General features: G+C 42.8%; 1 protein-coding gene across 1 annotated transcript in view; it reads left to right on the top strand.

The window, feature by feature from the left end:
- Positions 1-22,226, top strand: part of LOC126100936 (uncharacterized) — a 59,068-nt gene extending 36,842 nt beyond the window's left edge. The window contains exon 4 of the mRNA XM_049911600.1: positions 21,773-22,226. Within this exon, the coding sequence (XP_049767557.1) occupies positions 21,773-21,790 (18 nt within the window). The 3' untranslated portion in view covers positions 21,791-22,226. The remainder of the gene's footprint in view (positions 1-21,772) is intronic.
- The last annotated feature ends 3,166 nt before the right edge of the window (positions 22,227-25,392 follow it).

Genomic DNA, 25,392 nt, shown 5'->3' with positions numbered 1-25,392 from the left:
GGAATCAGCATGGGTTTCGAAAAAGACGGTCATGTGAAACCCAGCTCGCGCTATTCGTCCACGAGACTCAGAGGGCCATAGACACGGGTTCACAGGTAGATGCCGTGTTTCTTGACTTCCGCAAGGCGTTCGATACAGTTCCCCACAGTCGTTTAATGAACAAAGTAAGAGCATATGGACTATCAGACCAATTGTGTGATTGGATTGAGGAGTTCCTAGATAACAGGACGCAGCATGTTATTCTCAATGGAGAGAAGTCTTCCGAAGTAAGAGTAATTTCAGGTGTGCCGCAGGGGAGTGTCATAGGACCGTTGCTGTTCACAATATACATAAATGACCTGGTGGATGACATCGGAAGTTCACTGAGGCTTTTTGCAGATGATGCTGTGGTGTATCGAGAGGTTGTAACAATGGAAAATTGTACTGAAATGCAGGAGGATCTGCAGCGAATTGACGCATGGTGCAGGGAATGGCAACTGAATCTCAATGTAGACAAGTGTAATGTGCTGCGAATACACAGAAAGATAGATCCTTTATCATTTAGCTACAAAATAGCAGGTCAGCAACTGGAAGCAGTTAATACCATAAATTATCTGGGAGTACGCATTAGGAGTGATTTAAAATGGAATGATCATATAATGTTGATTGTCGGTAAAGCATATGCCAGACTGAGATTCATTGGAAGAATCCTAAGGAAATGCAATCCGAAAACAAAGGAAGTAGGTTACAGTACGCTTGTTCGCCCACTGCTTGAATACTGCTCAGCAGTGTGGGATTCGTACCAGATAGGGTTGATACAAGACATAGAGAAGATCCAACGGAGAGCAGCGCGCTTCGTTACAGGATCATTTAGTAATCGCGAAAGCGTTACGGAGATGATAGATAAACTCCAGTGGAAGACTCTGCAGGAGAGACGCTCAGTAGCTCGGTACGGGCTTTTGTCAAAGTTTCGAGAACATACCTTCACCGAAGAGTCAAGCAGTATATTGCTCCCTCCTACGTATATCTCACGAAGAGACCATGAGGATAAAATCAGAGAGATTAGAGCCCACACAGAGGCATACCGACAATCCTTCTTTCCACGAACAATACGAGACTGGAATAGAAGGGAGAACCGATAGAGGTACTGAAGGTACCCTCCGCCACACACCGTCAGGTGGCTTGCGGAGTATGGACGTAGATGTAGATGTAGATGTAGATGTTCGAACAGCTTACGTTACAGTTCGCGAAATCTCGCGTTCTGTTCGACCTTTTCATCGGCCTGCAATCTAGCGATTTTTGTTGGTACTATCACAAAGACATGCCTTATATTTTAATAATAAATTGATTTTAATAACAAAAATAACTGTGAAACACGGACTGAAATATCTTCTAGGGTGCGGTTCATGCATAACTACGCCAAATAATAAATAAATAAAAGATTTCAGTCATAGCTTTCGCTCGTCCCGCGGTCTAGTGAGATCTGAATGTAGTATCTCCAATATGGGTCTTGATCCAATAATTCATTCTCGCGATAAAAATTACAGTCACTTTAGTACGATACATTTCGTTTGTTTGGCATTTAATTCTTGATTAACTGTCTTGATTGTTTCGTCTGTACGTTGCCGTCTTGTCTTGAAACTGATTAAAATCTGGTGACGTTTTTATCCGCTATTCTAACAACCCGTTTACTTGGGTCTCCCAAAAGCGGATTTCGTAAATCGATTTCCCAATACCGCTTCTGGGCGGTCATGTAAGTTAAAATCGGTTCATGCTGGGGGTACGAATATTGATCGACATTGCCTCTTATTTTATTGTTTATTTTATTTTTTAAAAGTAATTCTTTCATTAACGTAAAAATTTGAAGAATAGTTTGATAGTGATAGAGTTTGGATGAGCTTTTGTATAAAATTGTAATTCATTGTGTTTTAATACAATAAAGGGTTTTTGGAAAAAATGGGCGACTGGCAATTTGTGGAACCTTGTTCTTGAAGAACATATTCACTGTTCTATGAAGATATGTTTATGACGACGGTGCTTTAAAAATTCCTCATTCTCTACTCTTGCGTAATATTCTACACACAATTTTCAACACAATAATCTCTGCCAAATGATTGACTTCAGATTAAATATTGGTTCAGAACATGATCTCTCTTACCTAAAAAAAACCCGGATATTCACCTAAATTACTCTCCAGTGATGTTTCTGTTTAACATGGTCTTGGAAAATACGTTACAAGGAAATGATTGTAATAAAATTCCTCTGTTGTTGTTAACATCTTGTTTATTGCCTTCCTTATCCGGTAGATATGTCAAGGTCACTTTCCACTCTCCTTGTAGTTTTTATGTTGTCCTAGATTTCCCAAAGATTAATTTTAGCTCATTTTTCTTATTTTTGGTAGAGACAATTTCAAAGGTTCTGCTGTAATAGAGTCTCCGCCAAGTACCTTTATAAGGTTTTAAAGTACTTCTTCAGTTTCTTCGCTAGTTGGGGGTAAATATTCTTCTAGATTTTCATGAATGTATGAGTGTTAGAGCTTATCGATAGGAAAAGAGATCCACTACTGTGCAGCTACGCTATTGATGACAAACCGCTGGAAACGGCATCTGCCGTAAAATATCTAGGAGCAACTATCTGGAGGGACCTTAAGCGGAATGACCACATAAAACAACTGTACAGGATGGCGGGTATGGGCAGGCGGTGGGCGTTGTGGAATAATAGGCTAATTTTTAGAGAAAGGCCATTTATTGGCTAAAGCACGATGAAAAGGGGCTACATAGGCCTAGGGAGGTGAGGGTGAGCCAGAGCTTACAATTTGGCGAACATTATTCGCGAAGCTACCGAAAGTGGTTGTCTGCCAAAACTAAGTCCACAGTGCCGCAGCACCGGGAGAAGCGGGAGACGTTCGATGCTACTGGGCGCGCATCCGACTCGCAGGTGAGCAAGAATACAAGAGAGCGAGCCCGGCGACGGGCGGCCGGGTATATTCGACGCACCACGCGGCTTCCTCCGCCCTGATTGGTCAGGACCGAGCAAACCGTGCGGGCGGCATGGAACTTTCCAGAGCGTTGCCTGCTAAGCGACGCCTGGGGTGGCGTTACCTCGTCAGCACACGAGAGAGGCGCGTGAACAAGGTGCCCTTCATCGGTGCTGACTTCCTGTTACTAAACCGTGGGACGAAAGAATTTACAGGCAGCTAACACTGCCGGCCGTGGCTTGACCACAATGGAAAAATGAAGTTACCGGTTTGAGGCTCATGTAATAAAGTAAAATCCCTTATTGTCTGGCTCATCCTTTACACAACTATTGGGAAAAGCAGATGCCAGATTCAGATTCATAGGAAGAATCTTAAGGAAATGTAACTCACCCACGAAGGAAGTGGCTTGTACGGAGCTTGTTCGACCCATTCTTGAGTATTGTTCATCTATTTGGGATCCCTACCAGACAGGTCTGATAGAAGAGAGAGAGCAGATGCAACGAAGAGCGGCATGCTTCGTCACGGGATTGTTTAGTTGGCACCAGAGCGTTACGGAGATGCTCAACAAACTCCATTGGCAGATGTTACAAGAGAGGCCCTGTACATCACGGAAAGATTTACAACTGAAATTTCGAGAGAGCACTTTCCGGGAAGAGTAGGACAATATACTACTTCCCCCCTACATACCTCTCGCGTAATGACCATGAAGAGAAAATTCGAGAAATTACAGCCAATACAGAGTGATGCGTCGTGGTATAGGAAAACTTAACCAAAACGTAAGGTAAGCAGAGCTCAAAGGCTGCAGGGAGTGAAAGCGTAGACCCAAATGAGGTTACAGTTTCAAACACAATTTAATTTTATTAAACATCAAAAAACACTTGTTTACTGGTACAAATACATATACAAATACATACATACATATATATCACAAAACACAAAATTTTTTAAACTCCAGTCCTGAAGGGCCGCTGAACATTCACAACTGTAATGTCAGAATGACAACCTTAAGATTCAACATAAGAGATAATCACGGTCTGAAGGACCCAACACTTTTGATTAATTATTGACCAATACAATAAGTTACTGAGCCGGCCGGAGTGGCTGAGCAGTTCTAGGCGCTTCAGTCTGGAACCGCGCGACCGCTGCGGTCGCAGGTTCGAATCCTGCCTCGGGCATGGATGTGTGTGATGTCCTTAGGTTAGTTAGGTTTACGTAGTTCTAAGTTCTAGGGGACTGATGACCTCAGATGTTAAGTCCCATAGTGCTCAGAGCCATTTGAACCAATAAGTTACTGAAAGGAATGACTTGAATCATTCAGCCAGAAGGGCCAATCAAATATAACCACAAATGCTGTTTTGATAATGCTACAAGGATGCAAAACCAACAGTTAATTTACTTCGTCCAAAGGAGCAGTAAAGACCAAAAGACAAATTCGTATACCAAAGGTTTTTTTTTATGAAACAAGCTAACAAGATAAAATAACCAAAAACGGGTAGTGACGTCACCACTCGGCCTGAAGGGCCAGAATATCGGTAGTAATAAATATTTGAGAATGGTTGAAGTTAGTGAGTTAGCACTCACCACAAGGAAAAATTTACAATCAGCTGTGCTAGCATTGCCTGCTTTAGCAATATGGTACAGACTAGAGTGCTGCAACGCTCCATGTTTGACCGGTCACGGCTCGCCTGTTGACGGGGGGACCGAGCCGCTCTTGTCCGGCCCCATACGACTCGGCTCGGTCACGTATTCGCCCCATGTCTGATGACCGGATTCCGGACACGCGGATAACCGAGCATCACCGGTCACCGCTGACGTCTCACCTCGCCTGACCCCGGCTCGCTGCACCGTATTGTGCAAATCCAACGCCTCTCTCTCTCTCTCTCTCTCTCTCTCTATTTCTGTCTCTCTCTCTCTCTCTCTCTCTTTCTTTTAATACAAAAGTAACGTTTACACAGCTAAATTCATAGAGCACTTTCTTTTATAATATTTACTCCCGTCTTCCTAACGTCCGGGAATTTTGTTGTAAATAAAACATTGATCAGAAGAGACTAATCTGTGTTAATGTAATGAGATGTAAGCGTCAAATAGTGCACCTGATTATGCGAATCAGTCCACATATCAACTATCGCAGCACATGTTTTATTAATAACTTCCGCAATAACAGAAGGCATTATACTGTTTCGTATCGCATCAGCTTGTTCTTTGACATGTGTGCTTATAGTAGAGGGATGAGGCATGACATCTGCCACGTTAACTTTTCCATAATGCGCACCTAGATGTATTAATTCTTGGCCTAGTTCTCTGAAACCTTCACCGCAAACAGCATTAAAAGGTCTCATATCTTTAGCACACATTGCAACACACTTTGCTGTAATACTATTTTTTATTACTGCCGGTATTCCTGAAGGAGCTGTATGTTTGTGAGGTTTCTTGCAAATGTGTTTCTTTAAAAGAGTGGTTCCCGATTGGAAACACAATAATGTGGAGCAGTTAATGCACGATACGTATCCAGTAGACGCACTGTTTTCGTCTACAACCACCAAAAATATGCTCCGTACTTGGCTTTTTAGACCTTCCCGTCTCTTCAATGTGTAAACATTGATTTCAATCTTACGTCTTACTGCACTGCTTTCCTCGCACTGCATAATTGCAGAGAGAGAGAGAGAGAGAGAGAGAGAGAGAGAGAGAGACACCACAAATGAGAAGCCCGTACTGGCTGTAGTCTCACACGGATAATGACACGTGTAATGTGTTTGAAGTTGCGTGCTACGTATTCGGTCACGGCTTCTATGCTCGGTCACTAGAACTAGTGCGGGCAGCCTATCCAGTTAGGGTGTGCTCGCCCCATCTTGTATTTTGTGCTCGCTTACTCGGTCATGCAGGACTCTAGTACAGACCAGCAGAACAACTAGATACTTCACCAACGTGGCGAATCGTCCACATAGGGCATAACAGCAACTCTCGTTAGTCCAGAAGGCAGACAAGCATTCGGCGACAGGTTGCAACCAGCACCAACTCGAGTTATGTCAATCGCCCCAGTTCCTCCATAGCAACGCGGACACGCCGCGTCAACAGTTCCACGCCGAGCTCCCTTATCACACAGCCCGTCCAGAACGACTGCCGCCGCCCCGAGTACTCACGCTCGTAGCAATCACGTGCGTTCACAGGAAGTTATACCACCTTTCCCGGAACATTGCGCTGCCACACAACCGGAAACTAAAACTCCCCGTCTCACTCCGGCAGCAGCACTCGATACTCTCGTCGTCAGCAGGTCTCTCCACAGAACGCAGCGCCCTCCGAAATTTGAAAGCAAACGGACCAATCGCGGCAGAGCAAAGGCTCCGGGTGACGACACAACACACCTAGGCAAAGGTGAAGATGATACGGTTGACAGAGGCTTACCGACAATCATTATTCCCACGCGACATTCGCAAGTGGAACACGGTTGGGAGACTCAGTTACTGGTACAAAAGTACCCTCCGTCACACACCATTAGGTGGCAAGCGGAGTATGATGTAGATGGAATGCTTCTGGATAGTTAAGCAGCTGATAAAAATATTTTACGAGTATTTCGATGTTTTCAGTGTTAGATAGGCCAAAGGAGAGCCTCGTCCCATGCCCCTCTGTTGATAAAAATATTTTACGAGTATTTCGATGTTTTCAGTGTTAGATAGGCCAAAGGAGAGCCTCGTCCCATGCCCCTCTGTTGTTAGATTTACATTTGAAGTACATCCACCTAACTCTCTAAATTGCACTTTCTTCTCCACAGATCTGCTGGAAAAGAGGCCGATTAGTAGGTCATCTCCAGAAAACACTTGCCTACTAGATTTCCTCGTGTACTCGCTTGTTTTACCACCATCTAACCTATAGCCTTTTTACTCCAAGGGTAGTAATCGTAAGTAAATGGAATATATAAATTTTACGTATATAAACTGAACCGTTATTTTTAAATTTTTAATTAATAAGAGAAATATAATAAAACATAGATCGCCAAATTACTAATCTGCGTTTTGCACCACTCATTCACAGTGCCGTCAAGTCAACTAATCTTTAAAAAAGTATATCTGCACAGGACGCTACAAGCAATTTCAAAGAAAAATGCTGAACTGGGACTGTGAGGTCATCAACTCTTAGCGCCGAACGGGACGTCACATCGTAACATGCGCAGTAGGAAAGAGACAGCTACGCCTTTTCTCTGAATTGTTCGTAGCGTTTCTAGTTATCGCGGAGAGAGCGCAACAACAAACGTTTTCGTCCGTTTTATTTGCAAACTAGCATTCATTGGAAGAAAATGGTGTAATTTTAGTGTGAGTTACAGCTCACATTTAAAGAGAAATGGTGTAATTTTAATGCCATTCCCAACTTGCATTCGAAGGTAAATAACTTTAGTGTGATATTTACAGTGTGCCGTGGCACATGATAACTGGCCGCCACTGCAATGATACATGATCTGATCTGAGACGGCGGCGACGTCTTTTTACGAGAGCCTGAAAACTATTTTTGTGGTCAGCCAGAAAGCGATGGACAACATACTGACCATATTTTCGAGTCTGAAAGTCCACATTCTTCTTCTGTTCACTGAAAGAAATGTTTCTAGTCTCTGATTAGTCAGCGGGTTCAAAAATGGCTCTGAGTGCTATGGGACTTAACTTCTGAGGTCATCAGTCCCCTAGAACTTAGAACTACTTAAACCTAACTAACCGAAGGACATCACACACATCCATGCCCGAGGCAGGATTCTTACATTGGACCGTAGCGGTTGCGCGGTTCCAGACTGTAGCGCCTAGAACCGCTCGGCTACTCCGGCCGGCTTACTCGGCGGGATCAGGAACTGCATTCATTTATATTTAAGAAGAGTACACACGCAAAAATAGTAGGGGGATGGGGGCTAAGGGGCTATAGCCCCCCCCCCCCCCCCCGAAATGGAGTGTCATATTACACTGGATAAAATGACTTCAGAAATCAGCGTATATACACTCCTGGAAATGGAAAAAAGAACACATTGACACCGGTGTGTCAGACCCACCATACTTGCTCCGGACACTGCGAGAGGGCTGTACAAGCAATGATCACACGCACGGCACAGCGGACACACCAGGAACCGCGGTGTTGGCCGTCGAATGGCGCTAGCTGCGCAGCATTTGTGCACCGCCGCCGTCAGTGTCAGCCAGTTTGCAGTGGCATACGGAGCTCCATCGCAGTCTTTAACACTGGTAGCATGCCGCGACAGCGTGGACGTGAACCGTATGTGAGGTTGACGGACTTTGAGCGAGGGCGTATAGTGGGCATGCGGGAGGCCGGATGGACGTACCGCCGAATTGCTCAACACGTGGGGCGTGAGGTCTCCACAGTACATCGATGTTGTCGCCAGTGGTCGGCGGAAGGTGCACGTGCCCGTCGACCTGGGACCGGACCGCAGCAACGCACGGATGCACGCCAAGACCGTAGGATACTACGCAGTGCCGTAGGGGAACGCACCGCCACTTCCCAGCAAATTAGGGACACTGTTGCTCCTGGGGTATCGGCGAGGACCATTCGCAACCGTCTCCATGAAGCTGGGCTACGGTCCCGCACACCGTTAGGCCGTCTTCCGCTCACGCCCCAACATCGTGCAGCCCGCCTCCAGTGGTGTCGCGACAGGCGTGAATGGAGGGACGAATGGAGACGTGTCGTCTTCAGCGATGAGAGTCGCTTCTGCCTTGGTGCCAATGATGGTCGTATGCGTGTTTGGCGCCGTGCAGGTGAACGCCACAATCAGGACTGCATACGACCGAGGCACACAGGGCCAACACCCGCCATCATGGTGTGAGGAGCGATCTCCTACACTGGCCGTACACCACTGGTGATCGTCGAGGGGACACTGAATAGTGCACGGTACATCCAAACCGTCATCGAACCCGTCGTTCTACCATTCCTAGACCGGCAAGGGAACTTGCTGTTCCAACAGGACAATGCACGTCCGCATGTATCCCGTGCCACCCAACGTGCTCTAGAAGGTGTAAGTCAACTACCCTGGCCAGCAAGATCTCCGGATCTGTCCCCCATTGAGCATGTTTGGGACTGGATGAAGCGTCGTCTCACGCGGTCTGCACGTCCAGCACGAACGCTGGTCCAACTGAGGCGCCAGGTGGAAATGGCATAGCAGCCGTTCCACAGGACTACATCCAGCATCTCTACGATCGTCTCCATGGGAGAATAGCAGCCTGCATTGCTGCGAAAGGTGGATATACACTGTACTAGTGCCGACATTGTGCATGCTCTGTTGCCTGTGTCTATGTGCCTGTGGTTCTGTCAGTGTGATCATGTGATGTATCTGACCCCAGGAATGTGTCAATAAAGTTTCCCCTTCCTGGGACAATGAATTCACGGTGTTCTTATTTCAATTTCCAGGAGTGTATTACTCCAACAGATTCAATTTATTTTTTTAAAATAATTATGTAGCAATATAGGTTGCAATGTATTTCAGACACATTTTAACAAAAGAATAAGAGCGGCAAATAGCTCACTATCTAAACCAATAAATATCATTTAACTTAAAATGAACGTCTTATTATTTATTAATACACATTTTTTACCCTGAACTCCAAAGCAGTTATTAAAAACTACTTTAAGCAACACGAAATTTTACCAATTTGTCGGTGGAGGACCCCCAACTCTCCTTTTGTTAAGCGATGTTCCATTCCCCCAAATTCCCCGCCCCCCCTTCCATTAGTCCCCCTCCCCTCTTACCGACTTCTAGAATCGCCCCTGCTGATAATAATAGTAATGATGTCTCTATCATAAGCTGCACTATGAGCAGTTCAGAGGCGACCTTTACGGAAAGTACCCATTAAATGCTCTTTCGCCCTGACTTTTAATAATCCTAGTTAACTGCTCACCACAAAAGTGGAAAATAATCTCACCACTTGCCACCCGGTTTTGTTAACATTACGGGCGGCACACCTCCGCATAATCTAAGCGATCCAGGTCGGTGTACAGTCCTCGCGAGTGCACTTCCTATTTGTGCCAAAAACGTGCGTCTAGCAGCACCATACTGTGACGTCATTCGAGATAGGGCGTAAGCCGGCGTCTGACTGACGCGGACCGCATAATAGGTGGGTGCGAAGTAAAGAATCACTGCCTTTCACGCCGTATTTATATATGGGCGCCGCGGACGGCCGAAGGGAACACCTGCAGTCATCCACTCTATGCCCCGGTAGCAGCCTCTAAATGGTTGCTTTCTCGGATACGTATTATTTAGTAACTCGGTCATGAATCAATTAACAATCCTCGTAATTTTTGTATGAATGGAAGTAAGTTGGCTTTAATCACAGAAAAAAGTTTTAGCTCCCATGGATTTAAACTTTGCCAGCTAGAATTTTTAGAACGGAACTAACAGTAGAATATGACCTCTGAACTACATCTTTAAGAGACCTTGTATTGATTTGTATTTGCATCAAAGTCTTGAAACTTATTATATCTCAGTTAATCAAGTTCTGTAGTCAGAACCATCATTAATACAAGGGTGAGTCGAATGAAAACCTTAAATATTTTTAAATATTATTTATTGTGCAGAAGTGGTACAAAGCTGTATCACTTTACAACATTATCTCCCCCACGCTCAATGCAAGTCCTCCAGCGGTTACAAACTGCATAAATTCCTTTAGAAAAAAACTGTTTTGGTAGTCCGCGCAACCACTCATGCACCACGTGGCGTACCTCTTCATCATAACGGAACTTCTTTCCTCCCATTGCGTCTCTGAATGGTCCAAACATATGGAAATCACTTGGGGCAAGGTCTGGTGAGTATGGTGGATGAGGAAGACACTCAAAATGCAGGTCTGTGATTGTTGCAACTGTTGTACGGTCAGTGTGGGACCTTGCATTGTCATGTTGCAAAAGGACACCTGCTGACAGCAATCCACGTCGCTTTGATTTGATTGCAGGCCGCAGATGACTTTTTAGGAGATCTGTATATGATGCACTGGTGGCAGTGGTCCCTCTAGGCACGTAATGCTCCAAAATGACGCCTTTTTCGTCCCAAAAGAGAGTCAGCATAACCTTCCCTGCTGATGGTTCTGTTCGAAATTTCTTTGGTTTTGGTGATGAGGAATGGCGCCATTCCTTGCCCGCTCTATTCGTTTCCGAAACCCAGATTTCGTCCCCAGTAACGATTCTTGCAAGGAAGCCATCACCTTCTCGTTTAAAGCGCCGAATAAGTTCTTCACAAGCATAAACACGTCGTTGTCTCATTTCAGGAGTCAGCTGCCGTGGCACCCATCTTGCAGACACTTTGTGAAACTGGAGCGCATCATACACAAGGTGGTGTGCTGACCCATGACTAATCTGTAAACATGCTCCAATGTCATTCAGTGTCACTCGGTGGTTTTCCTTCACTATGGCTTCAACTGTTGCAATGTTCTGTGGAGTCACAGCTCGTTGTGCCTGAGCTGAACGAGGAGCATCTTCCACTGAAGTCACACCATTTGCGAAGTTCCTACTCCATTCGTAGACTTGCTGCTGTGACAAACATGCATCACCGTACTGAACCTTCTTCCGTCGATGAATTCCAATAGGTTCAACACCTTCACTACGCAAAAACCGAATAACAGAACGCTGTTGTTCCCTGGTGCAAGTCGCAAGTGGGGCAGCCATCTTTATACTGATACTGCGACGGTATGTGTGCATCTGCACTATGCTGCCACCTACAGGCCATTCTGCACGCTGTTTGTAGCACGCTTACCAACTTACAGGATAACGGCGCGAAATTTCGATTTGTTATTACAAATTTAAGGTTTTCATTTGACTCACCCTCGTATAACTGATACTTAATTTACTACAAATAAGGACGTTTTTGTTCCAAATTTAGATCTCAGCAAATTACTCGAAAACTATTAGAGGTAGCTTAATGGGGCCCCGTAGTTAATGTTTTCATATTAAACTGACGCTTCATATCAATTTTCTATTTTCTAAGTCTAATACTTAGCGCCTTCAATTTTTCGTAAAAACGTGGATTTCTACCAAAACATTGCTCCAATCAAGTTGAGGCTTGTAACACTTGGTTTTGACGTACATTTGCACATTATTTAGCGCCGCTTATTTTTTATTTAAAATAATGTTTGTAGGTAAACATATTTATCTGATCATTCTGAGATTGAACAATTTAAACATTAATATACTGAAGCATATGTTGACAAATTTCGGAAAAGGAACTTTAATTTTTAATTTTATCCTTAGATTATGGCGCAGTACTTTGTATGCTACTCACAGACGCGTTATGATGACGTGGCCGTAGTAGCAGTGAACTGGGATAAGTCCCGGCGCACTCCCTCGCCTCTGTATCTCTCAAATGATACAGCACTTGTTTCGTCACAATACGAATTTTAATTCAAGTTTTTTCCTTGTGTGTTTTCACCAAAATGGTCTGATTTGGAAATGCGTATCATTATTTTATACTTGTTTTGTTGTTTTTTGTCGAATGTGCATCGTTCCGGCTGTCTGAATTCACGCGCGCGCCAGCCCGATGCCGAACTCTGGTGGCGCTGGCCTGCGACTGGTCTGCACGTTGTCGGCGGAGCGCCCTGTGTGAGAAGCGTGGGGTGCTCGGGGCAAGCTCTGCGTGACGTATCCTGTTTGTGAGACGCCGATGTGGCGTCGTAGCATGTAGTGTTAAATGTTCACCTTTAGGGAACACAGCGTTGGCCGCCAATAGTGAATAGTGCATTCCACTTAGTTTTTTGATTTATCCGTCTAAAGGTGTCGTTTTATTTTGCCTGTTGTACTAGTAATGCAAAAGCGGACATTATGTATTGAAAGATTCTTGTCCACGGCTCCAAAGTAATTAAAGCTAGATTTTACTTGTGATCACTTTCTTGAATGTTTTATCGAGTAAAACTTTTATTAATGAATGGATATACTTTAAAGATAGCAATTTCAGTCAGTCTGTCAGGATAGACGTCTCAATTTTTTTTTGCCTGAGTTACTGAGAGCTTAAGCGAAATGAAATTGCTTTGATTATTTGAATTCAAGTTTAACTCTCCGCAGTACTTTCATTGTCTGTATCGCTGTTGTGCTTAAAGGCTCTGGGAACATTGTAAGTGGGCCGCTGCCTTATACCTGTTATAGTCGAAGGTTGAGATCGGTGCTTATGACTGTAGAAATGGTGGCGCTCAGCGTGTCCCCCGGAGCTGATGGTCCTGCAACCGCGAGGGCGCGAGGTTGTAGCCAGTCGAGAGTACTAGCTTCATCTGAGGGATATTTTTGTTAATAAATAGTTTTCAGCTCGGTCTCGTCAGTTAATTACCCCAGACCTTCATTCCCAACCGCACAGGTGATTTATTTATTTATTTTGGAAAATGTAAGAGATGAAGAGTGCCTCCATTGTGGCAGTTGCCTGAAATCTCTTCATTTTATATTTACTGTCATGCGAGGAGAACTTCTCCCAAGTCAATAAAATAAACAAAATTCATGCAGCTGTTTTAATAGAGACTATAATTCATCCTGACATTCATTTCGGCAAACCTGTTATTTGTTTGGTTGTGGTAAGTTCCTATGGGACCAAACTGCTGAAGTCATCAGTCCCTAGGCTTACACACTACTTAAACTAACTTACGCTAAGAACAACACACACACCCATGCCCAAGGGAGGACTCCTCGAACCTCCGACGGAGGGGGAGTGGGGGGGGGGGGAGGGCGGACTGTGGCAAGGCGCCTTAAACCGCGCGGCTACTCCGTGCGGCTGTTATTTATTCCAAGAAAAGAGCAAAAAGGTGCAAATTAATTACACGCATCACCACATATGACCATTTCTGTGGAACAAACACAATAAAAAAGGAATTAAAATCTAAATTTCATATACACGTCAATCAACAAAAAAAAGAGAGAATTGCTGTGTGAGCCAGTGAATAAAAAGCTGTGGAGAAGATTGGCCAAATGCTACATGTGGGGCAAATTTTCGTAAACTGCAGAAACTCTAAGTTTCGGAAAAGATGAGGCAAGAAGGCTGGAATATGAGTACGGAGGAAACTAGAGGACGTGAGTGGGAGGGAAAATGTGAGGAAAGAGGAAGTGCTGAGTTTATACGAACAGAAACTTCTTGGGCGTCATAAGGGAAAGAATAAAATGGCTAGGCCACATCTTGTGATACCAGTGTCGAAGATGATACCAACTAACAGTCTCAGGGAGGAAGGGATAACCACGTGGAACTAAAGAGGAAAGCACAAGACGGGGAGAGATGGTCAAGGACAACGCCTGTACTTGCCAGAAGGCAGAACAATTACGGATGATGATGATGGTGCTGGTGACTGACTTGTAACTGATACACTGGAATTATTGTTGGGTTGTTAGTGTACAAAAAGCGTAAGAGTTGTTTTTAATAATATTTCAGAAAAAAATCGTTTTACAGGATGCACAGGTCAACTCTGCATTTTAAGCACATTGTGCATTTCTTCGCATTGTCTGCTTCAATCGATTAGGGTATATGACTCACATTATCACATGTAACGCCATCAACAGGCTTAGGTACCACTTTCCTAGTGTTTCTTCATCTTCAGGCTATCCCTTATACCTCGATTTCGATAAATGTTATTTTTCTCGAAAACTAATGTCAATAACTAGATCCACAAATTGATTAAAATTTGCCACTTTCCGCTTTATCACACGAACATTGCACGTATAGTATGGCATTTACTAGTCACAAAAATATCTTCTTCCTGCTACCTCAGCCAGTTGTTTTACATCCGTTTTCCCCGTTTTTCTTGCAGCTACACAGTCTGTGAATCACTATAGTCATAAGACAGCAAAGATAAAATATATTTCTTGTCTTTCCACTTAACAGCTGAAACCTGACATTCTTTTCCAACTTTCTCATTCCACTCAGCTCCCGCGCTGGGTAGCAGCGCGGTCTCAGGCGCCTTGCCACGGTTCGCGCGGCTCCCCCAATCAAAGTTCGAGTCCTCCTTCGGGCATGTGTGTATGTTGAAACGTCCCCTTAGAAAAATTATACATGACTGTGCTTAAACTGACAAACAATATTTTTAGCGAAACGCAATCTGACTTTCAAAAATCCCTACAAAAGAATGGCCCTGACTAACATTAACCTATACCTTTCACAAATCACTTACCTCACAAAAATCTTCGTTACTCGAGCTACTGCAATACAGCGAGCGTCATTACTGCCAGCTAAATAAAAGATTCAAACTACTGAAGGCACTAACTACTGATAGGCATAGTTAGCAAAAGAAAGATTTTGATAGAGAACAAACAATGTATTTACCTTAATAGTGTTCAAAAGTCATAATATATACATATATATCAGTCCATGATATCCAATATTACAAATTTACTCTTTCTGATGGACACACGTCCAGATCGTCCGATCTCAAAATTCCGCCATCTCTCTCCCCACATCCACCACTGCTGGCGGCTCACCTCCAACTGCGCAACGCTACGCGCTGTTAACAGCCAACAGCCCAACACTACAATAGCGAATATTCCAAGAATGCCACCCAGCCACAGACTGCACACAGTACAGCCAGTGATTTTCATACAGAGCGCTACGTGGCGTTACCAATATAAAAACCTAAACAGCCTACTTACAATGTGTGTGTGTGTGTGTGTGTGTGTGTGTTGTCCTTAGGGTAAGATAGTTTAAGTTAGATTAAGTAGTACTGTGTAAGCCTAGGGACCAGTGACCTCAGCAGTTTGGCCCCATAAAAGCTTACCATAAATTTCCACTCAGCTCTTCCAATCTACTTAGTCAGTTTTCACTAGAGTTTTGATAAGGCGGCAGCTCAGACCTGAGGACCAGCACAAGGGCGTACACAGTGTCTAAACGTTTTTACAAATTCTAAGTTGACGCAGATACCTTTTTTGAAGCTACACTAACATCGATACACACCACCGATGCCTCTCGCGGAGAGAGCGAACAACAGCATAATCGCAATAACCGCGGGAAACCAAACACAGAATAGGAACCAAGGCTTAAGCCAACGCATACATGAGCCCAACACGGCTCACAACCAACCATCCTCACATTTGCATCATTTAACATAAAAATGAGAATAATGATGCCCATATAAAGTTATCATACACTACTGGCCATTAAAATTGCTGCACCAAGAAGAAATGCAGATGATAAACGGGTATTCATTGGACAAATATATTATACTAGAACTGACATGTGATTACATTTTCACGCAATGTGGGTACATAGATCCTGAGAAATCAGTACCCAGAACAACCACCTCTGGCCGTAATAATGACCTTGTTACGCCTGGGCATTGAGTCAAGCAGAGCTTGGATGGCGTGTACAGGTACAGCTGCCCATGCAGCTTCAACACGATATCACAGTTCATCAAAGTAGTGACTGGGGTATTGTGACCAGCCAGTTGCTAGGCCACCATTGACGAGACGTTTTCAATTGGTGAGAGATCTGGAGTATGTGCTGGTCAGGGCAGCAGTCGAACATTTTCTGTATCCAGAAAAGCCCGTACAGGACCTGCAACATGCGGTCGTGCATTATCCTGCTGAAATGTAGGGTTTCGCAGGGATCGAATGAAGGGTAGAGCCACGGGTCGTAACATATCTGAAATGTAGCGTCCACTGTTCAAAGTGCCGTCAATGCGAACAAGAGGTGACCGAGACGTGTAACCAATGGCACCCCATACCATCACGCTTCCCATGTGCGTTCACCGCGACGGCGCCAAACACGGATGCAACCATCATGATGCTGTAAACAGAACCTGGATTCATCCGAAAAAATGACGTTTTGCCATTCGTGCACCCAGATTCGTCGTTTACACCATTGCAGGCGCTCCTGTCTGTGATGTAGCGTCAAGGGTAACCACAGCCATGGTCTCCGAGCTGATAATCCATGCTGCTGCAAACGTCGTCGAAGTGTTCGTGCAGATGGTTGTTATCTTGCAAACGTCCCCATCTGTTGACTCAGGGATCGAGACGTGGCTGCACGATCCGTTACAGCCATGCGGATAAGATGCCTGTCATCTCGACTGCTATTGATACGAGACCGTTGGCATCCTGCACGGCGTTCCGTATTACCCTCCGGAACCCACCGATTCCATATTCTGCTAACAGTCATTGGATCTCGACCAACAGCACTAGAAGACGTGGGGTATACATCCCTAATGTAGTGTTATGGCTAGGAGGCAGTGTAGTCATTTCGTAATCACTGTATATATATATATATATATATATATATATATATATATATATATATATATAAAAAGAATACTATTCAGGTGTTTACGAAAACTACGTATCACCTAACGCACACAAGAGAGCGCATTTTAACCTGTCGACATTGACGTACAATGCAGCGTGACAAGCGGTCGTAAGCTGGACTGTTGCAAGAGGATAATAGAGAACTCTGAAAGTCGAGAATCATCTTAAAATTGACCATAGACAAATGAATTTGTGATTTTTTGTGGAAGTGTGTAAGGTCAGGTATTTTGTTTCCTAGAACTTGGTTTGTAAGCATAACTCTTCCCAATGCAGTAAAAAGCAATATAAACCTCCAAACGATGTCTCCATTTGTCTTAACCAAATGCAACAGTTTCTTTTTAGAATAAGCTAATACAAAAATACTTTTGTAATTAAATATAGCAAGCTAGCTCTGAATATGAAACGAAACACTTATATCATGCTCTTACATTTTTAAGTGAGTTGTTCGAAAATAATACCTTTCGCTTGAGTGTATGGGATTGTATTGTTTAATTATTCTGGTGCAAGTGCATTGGGAAATCACATTGTTGTTGTTGTGGTCTTCAGTCCTGAGACTGGTTTGATGCAGCTCTCCATGCTACTCTATCCTGTGCAAGCTTCTTCATCTCCCAGTACCTACTGCAACCTACATCCTTCTGAATCTGCTTAGTGTATTCATCTCTTGGTCTCCCCCTACGATTTTTACCCTCCGCGCTGCCCTCCAATACTAAACTGGTGATCCCTTGATGCCTCAGAACATGTCCTACCAACCGATCCCTTCTTCTGGTCAAGTTGTGCCACAAACTTCTCTTCTCCCCAATCCTATTCAATACTTCCCCATTAGTTATGTGATCTACCCATCTAATCTTCAGCATTCTTCTGTAGCACCACATTTCGAAAGCTTCTATTCTCTTCTTGTCCAAACTATTTATCGTCCATGTTTCACTTCCATACATGGCTACACTCCATACAAATACTTTCAGAAATGACTTCCTGACACTTAAATCTATACTCGATGTTAACAAATTTCTCTTCTTCAGAAACGCTTTCCTTGCCATTGCCAGTCTACATTTAACATCCTCTCTACTTCGACCATCATCAGTTATTTTGCTCCCCAAATAGCAAAACTCCTTTACTACTTTAAGTGTCTCATTTCCTAATCTAATTCCCTCAAAATCACTCGACTTAATTCGACTACATTCCATTATCCTAGTTTTGTTTTTGTTAATGTTCATCTTATATCCTCCCTTCAAGACACCATCCATTCCGTTCAACTGCTCTTTCAAGTCCTTTGCTGTCTCTGACAGAATTACAATGTCGTGGGCGAACCTCAGAGTTTTTATTTCTTCTCCATGGATTTTAATACCTACTCCGAATTTTTGTTTTGTTTCCTTTACTGCTTGCTCAATATACAGATTGAATAACATCGGGGAGAGGCTACAACCCTGTCTTACTCCCTTCCCAATCACTGCTTCCCTTTCATGTCCCTCGACTCTTCTAACTGCCATCTGGTTTCTGTACAGATTGTAAATAGCCTTTCGCTCCCTGTATTTTACCCCTGCCACCTTTAGAATTTGAAAGAGAGTATTCCAGTCAACATTGTCAAAAGCTTTCTCTAAGTCTACAAATGCTAGAAAAGTAGGTTTGCCTTTCCTTAATCTTTCTTCTAAGATAAGTCGTAAGGTCAGTATTGCCTCACGTGTTCCGGTATTTCTACGGAATCCAAACTGATCTTCCCCGTGTCTGTAAAGAATTCGTGTTAGTATTTTGCAGCTGTGGCTTATTAAACTGATTGTTCGGTAATTTTCACATCTGTCAACACCTGCTTTCTTTGGGATTGGAATTATTATATTCTTCTTGGCGTCTGAGGGTATTTCGCCTGTTTCATACATCTTGCTCATCAGATGGTAGAGTTTTGTCAGGACTGGCTCTCCCAAGGCCGTCAGTAGTTCCAATGGAATGTTGTCTACTCCGGGGGCCTTGTTTCGACTCAGGTCTTTCAGTGCTCTGTCAAACTCTTCACGCAGTATCGTATCTCCCATTTCATCTTCATGTACATCCTCTTCCATTTCCATAATATTGTCCTCAAGTGCATCGCCCTTGTATAGACCCTCTATATACTCCTTCCACCTTTCTGCTTTCCCTTCTTTGCTTAGAACTGGGTTTCCATCTGAGCTCTTGATGTTCATACAAGTGGTTCTCTTATCTCCAAAGGTCTCTTTAATTTTCCTGTAGGCAGTATCTATCGTAACCCTAGTGAGATACGCCTCTACATCCTTACATTTGTCCTCTAGCCATCGCTGCTTAGCCATTTTGCACTTCCTGTCGATCTCATTTTTGAGACGTTTGTATTCCTTTTTGCCTGCTTCATTTACTGCATTTTTATATTTTCTCCTTTCATCAATTAAATTCAATATTTCTTCTGTTACCCAAGGATTTCTACTAGCCCTCGTCTTTTTACCTACTTGATCCTCTGCTGCCTTCACTACTTCATCCCTCAGAGCTACCCATTCTTCTTCTACTGTATTTCTTTCCCCCATTCCTGTCAATTGTTCCCTTATGCTCTCCCTGAAACTCTGTACAACCTCTGGTTCTTTCAGTTTATCCAGGTCCCATCTCCTTAAATTCCCACCTTTTTGCAGTTTCTTCAGTTTTAATCTACAGGTCATAACCGAGAGATTGTGGTCAGAGTCCACATCTGCCCCTGGAAATGTCTTCCAATTTAAAACCTGGTTCCTAAATCTCTGTCTTACCATTATATAATCTATCTGATACCTTTTAGTGTCTCCAGGGTTCTTCCATGTATACAACCTTCTATCATGATTCTTAAACCAAGTGTTAGCTATGATTAAGTTGTGCTCTGTGCAAAATTCTACCAGGCGGCTTGCTCTTTCATTTCTTAGCCCCAATCCATGTTCACCTACTACTTTCCTTCTCTCCCTTTTCCTACACTCGAATTCCAATCACCCATGACTATTAAATTTTCATCTCCCTTCACTATCTGAATAATTTCTTTTATTTCATCATACATTTCTTCAATTTCTTCGTCATCTGCAGAGCTAGTTGGCATATAAACTTGTACTACTGTAGTAGGTGTGGGCTTCGTATCTATCTTGGCCACAATAATGCTTTCACTATGCTGTTTGTAGTAGCTTACCCGCATTCCTATTTTCCTATTCATTATTAAACCTACTCCTGCATTACCCCTATTTGACTTTGTGTTTTTAACCCTGTAGTCACCTGACCAGAAGTCTTGTTCCTCCTGCCACCGAACTTCACTAATTCCCACTATATCTAACTTTAACCTATCCATTTCCCTTTTTAAATTTTCTAACCTACCTGTCCGATTAAGGGATCTGACATTCCACGCTCCGATCCGTAGAACGCCAGTTTTCTTTCTCCTGATAACGACATGCTCTTGAGTAGTCCCCGCCCGGAGATCCGAATGGGGGACTATTTTACCTCCGGAATATTTTACCCAAGAGGACGCCATCATCATTTAATCATACAGTAAAGCTGCATGCCCTCGGGAAAAATTACGGCCGTAGTTTCCCCTTGCTTTCAGCCGTTCGCAGTACCAGCACAGCAAGGCCGTTTTGGTTATTGTTACAAGGCCAGATCAGTCAATCATCCAGACTGTTGCCCTTGCAACTACTGAAAAGGCTGCTGCCCCTCTTCAGGAACCACACGTTTGTCTGGCCTCTCAACAGATACCCCTCCGTTGTGGTTGTACCTACCGTACGGCTATCTGTATCGCTGAGGCACGCAAGCCTCCCCACCAGCGGCAAGGTCCATGGTTCATGGGGGGTGGGGGGGGGGGGGTGGGGGGAATGAATCACATTACAATTTGAAATTTTGAACAGCGCTGGCAATTCGTGTGACAAGGTTCATTTCGCAGTCTTTTTCTGAGATACTTGTGTTTGCAAAGAAATCGTAATGAAATAAAATATGTCTCTGATAAGTGCATGACCCGATTCGGCCTCTACATAGATAAGAGGCACTTTTTGTTCGTGCCGAGCTTTAAAGAATCTTTCGATCTCTGCGTCCTATATCAAATTCTTCTCTGAATAGTTTAAAATGCTACGAAGAAGTTGTCCGTTGTGAATCCATAATACAATTGTCTCATGTATCATCACTGAAAATGTTACGCACCTGTTGTAAATTTTTATCACAACTTTAGACAACTGGTGCGTAACATTCTCAATACAGCTACGAATAGCTCTGAACATTTTCATCTGATATCTTGGGAATTTCCCAATAACATTTTTACTAGGTAATCGAAGCTTATATCATATCACGTTTGTGTTGACGGGCAGAGTTATTATCCGAATAACTGATAATCTCAGAACTGTCTTCCAAGAAACAGAATATTTATTATTTATTACGAGTGCATTTCCTTAGTAGATGAATTTACTTTTTTCTTGAAAGCAAATTGGTATGGATTTCCAGATATAGACATCTCTAACGAACAACCGGAAGAGGGATTAGTTGGTAGTAAAATAGTTATACTACGCTAAATAGTAACTTGACATGTAAGAAACAAGAAATGGCCTTGTGTAATAGTAGCTTATGTTGTTCATTTACCACCATAACCAAAAACAATTATTTTCTTTCCAGGATGCATTCTCTAAATGATTCTACGAAGCTGTTCCCATCGTAGTGTCAGCAGGATTGGACTGACAGATGAAAACATACCGAAGAGGACAACTAGGATTCTGTGTCATGAATTCGCTCTTCTGCTGGAGTGGGTAGCGTTCCTAAAATGAAAAATATACTTTTCCCGCCTACCATAGTTATGTTTCTTACATTTGTAGCCCTACTGGCATCTAAGAGCGTTCTTTGGTTCCAGTCATCAGAGGAATCTACCATAAAGATGACAGAGAAAGAAAGGAAAATGAAATCTGAGTTCCCATTCTAGCAACATGGCATGGGACTGGAAATTAAATGCATTTTGGAATGTATAACGTTTTCTTCTGGGAGAGATACCTTCTTAAGCCCGCTACAAAAATAATTACCTTCTGTAAATAGAAATGCTTGTTGCTTAAATATAGGAATTGGAGTAAATATTGAACTTACTGTGTACTGCTGTTTTTGCGGACCAGAACTGCCTGAATTCACCGGGGAATACGTATGAAATGAATATTGGACGTATCCAGTGATGTGGCTCAGAGCATTATAATCTTGGAAGATGCAATCTCACACATACAGTCTCGGTTTTAGACATCGGATTTTATCCATGCGTGAAAGTTCTTCAGAAACAATGAAAAAGTAGAACCGTCATTTGTTAATACTGATTAATAGTCCATATTTAGCGCTCCAGGCTTCTTGCATTTATGTACGCAGTACAAAAAACGTTTTCCAGTGTGTGTTCCACCGTAAATGTATTGATTTAAATTTTCCACCACACTCAACTAGGGAACCTTATAGATCCTAGGTCCCTTTTAAGCGCTTTCAGGGAGTGGTCTTGTTATTAGAATTAAGAGTCCTACCTTTGTGTCTTTATCTGTAAGATCAGTTTTTCTTCCACTATTCTAATGTTCCACGGAATAAACACACTGTGAAGACAGCAAGTGCAGTAACTTTAGGTACACCTAGCGGATCGGCCCTCGTCTAATGGATGCGCATTCATTAATTCAGCATGGACAGAGAACCTGTCCTTTACTTCAGTCGGTAAAGCACAATGTGATGATAGGTCAACGTAACACCAATACAGTTACGGAGATACATATCATATTCGATGGTTCCCATGGAGAGGCTTTTCTGGAATGTGGGAATAGTTAGTTACATATGCCATACATCATTTAAACGATTATTTTGTCGAAATGATGTGGAACGACTCAGTTTGCAGAATATACAAACATCTTTAATGCTAATACTAGTGAACCCGTTAATTTTTAGTCCTACTCATGCAACCAAATTTAAAAACTATTTTTTTCAGGCCACTAGTTTTTAAATAGAAATTTGTTCATGGAATAGAAGGAGCTGTTTATCATAAATGATTTCAGATCAAATTTAAAACCTTCTTTGCTAATACGAAGAGCAAAAATACCTGGAGGTAATTCCTTGAGAAGCTATTCCAGAAATGTGCATTTTATTTATGTAGATTACAACGAAATTCTTCCATTCAAGAAGTCAAGTGTCTTCTCAGTATGCATTGCCTCGTAGACAGGAGTGCTCTGAAGCTTCTGTCTTTCTTCTACCATCACGGACTCAGTATTCGGACGTTCCAGTAGGACAAGGTCATGTGTAGCTACGATTACGCAGTCACAGCTGGGTTATATGTAAATAATTCGGGTATGCGGCGTATACTGTTAGATAGCGACCAAGGTCAGAGGTTGATTGAATGTGGACCATTTGGTATCTCTCCCTGACATTTGGGAACAATATTTCCGCTTTGGTAATGAATACAAGAAGAAATATGTTCGCCTTTAATGGGAGACGAGGCCCATCTCTCCTTCTAGAAATCCATTATACGCTCTCTTCACGGGTTCTCAGTATGTAATCTAATGTATGCAGCATGTTTTTCTTCATCCAGGACTTCAAATACTACTAGCAAAGAGCCAGCTGGTGTTGTGGCAAATGCACTATATTCTAGAATACTATCCCACATCAGTATCAATAATATCCTCAATAAATCTCAGTTTGGATTTCAGAAGAATTACTTTACCGAGAACGTCGTTTACACATTCACTCACCATATTTTATAAACAATGAAAAATGTAACAGCGCCAGTTGGTATTTTCTCGGCCTGTCTAAGGCATCTGACTGTGTAAATCATAATATTCTACTGGATAAACTGACATTTTATGGAACTTATGGTATAGTAAACCAATAGTTGACGTCATATCTAATAAAAGACTGCACGAAGTTGTACTTACTGAAACGTCCAGTGTAGCCAGGGGAAATTCTTCTGAATGGGGAAAAAATCACTAATGGGGATTCCACAAGACTCATCTTGGGTTCACTATTGCTTCTCATATTTGTAAACAACGTTGCTTTTAACATAGAACAAGCAAAATTAGTTCTTTTTTCGGGAGTGAGTAGTATCGTAATAAGTCCAAACATACATACAGCAACACAAGAAACAGTAAATAATGTTTTTAAAAGTATTATTGAGTGGTTTTCAGCGAATATTCTCATTCTCAATTTCAAAAGAACGTAACGTATTCAGGGCTCCGCATAAAACACGTTTTGGAACACGTAAGACAACTTAGTTCAGCCACATTTGCACTGCGAGTCATTGTAAAGCTTGGGGAGAGAAAATGAAGAACTTGACATATTTTGTGAATTTTTATTCAATAATGTCATATGGAATAGCGCCAGGTTAGCTGAGAGCGCTAATGTGCTGCTTCCTGGACTTGGGTAGGCGCGCCGGCCTCAGATCGAATACGCCCGGCGGGTTAACGACGAGGGCCGGCGTGCTGGCCAGCCTGATGTGGTTTTTAGGCGGTTTTCCACATCCAACTAGGCGAATATCGAGCTGGTCCCAATGTCCCGCCTCAATTACACGAATCGCAGACATCTGAAACCGTTCACACTATTTCATGGCTTACACTAGATGCAGACAGCTGGGGTACACTGATTTTGTCCCGGGGGGTACGTGGTGGCGAAAGGAAGGGCATCCTGCCATCCTCCGACACTAACATTGCCAAATTCATAGTAATAGGCGTGACCCCGCATTGAAGTGGGACAAAGGCCCAAGGAAATGATGAATGTCATAAAGTATAATTTCTGGATTAACTCAACTTTAGGAAAGGAAGTGTTTATTGCTCATAAACGTGCTGTAAGAATAACACCTGATGCTCAGCCACGATCATCTTGTAGCCATCTGCATAAGGAGTTAGGTATTCTGACTACTGCTTCAGAGCATATTTATTCCGTCATGAAGTTTGCTGTAAACAATCCACTCCAGTTCAGAAGGAAAAATTATGTGCATAATTACAACACCAGGAAAAAAATGATGTTCCTTATTCCACGTTTTCCATCAAAATTTTTGATCTCTTACCCAATGAAATAAAATGCCTGACAGACAAACTAACCATTCTTCTCCTTAACAGCTTATTCTATTAAATAAAAGAATTTCTAACTCTGAAATGTGTAAAAGATGATGGATAGGAATTATTAATTCGTAACAGTACTGGTATTAAAATTAAAAAAGAAAATGACCAGTATGTAGCCATATTTAAATATGAACGTGTGATATACATGTAAAATGACTCGTTCCACGTAATTACGAT

The sequence above is a fragment of the Schistocerca cancellata genome, chromosome 9 (assembly GCF_023864275.1).
Source record: "Schistocerca cancellata isolate TAMUIC-IGC-003103 chromosome 9, iqSchCanc2.1, whole genome shotgun sequence".
Classification (NCBI taxonomy): Eukaryota; Metazoa; Arthropoda; class Insecta; order Orthoptera; family Acrididae; genus Schistocerca; species Schistocerca cancellata.
The sequence above is the reverse complement of the archived record's forward strand: the minus strand, read 5'-3'. Positions and strand labels throughout refer to the sequence as shown.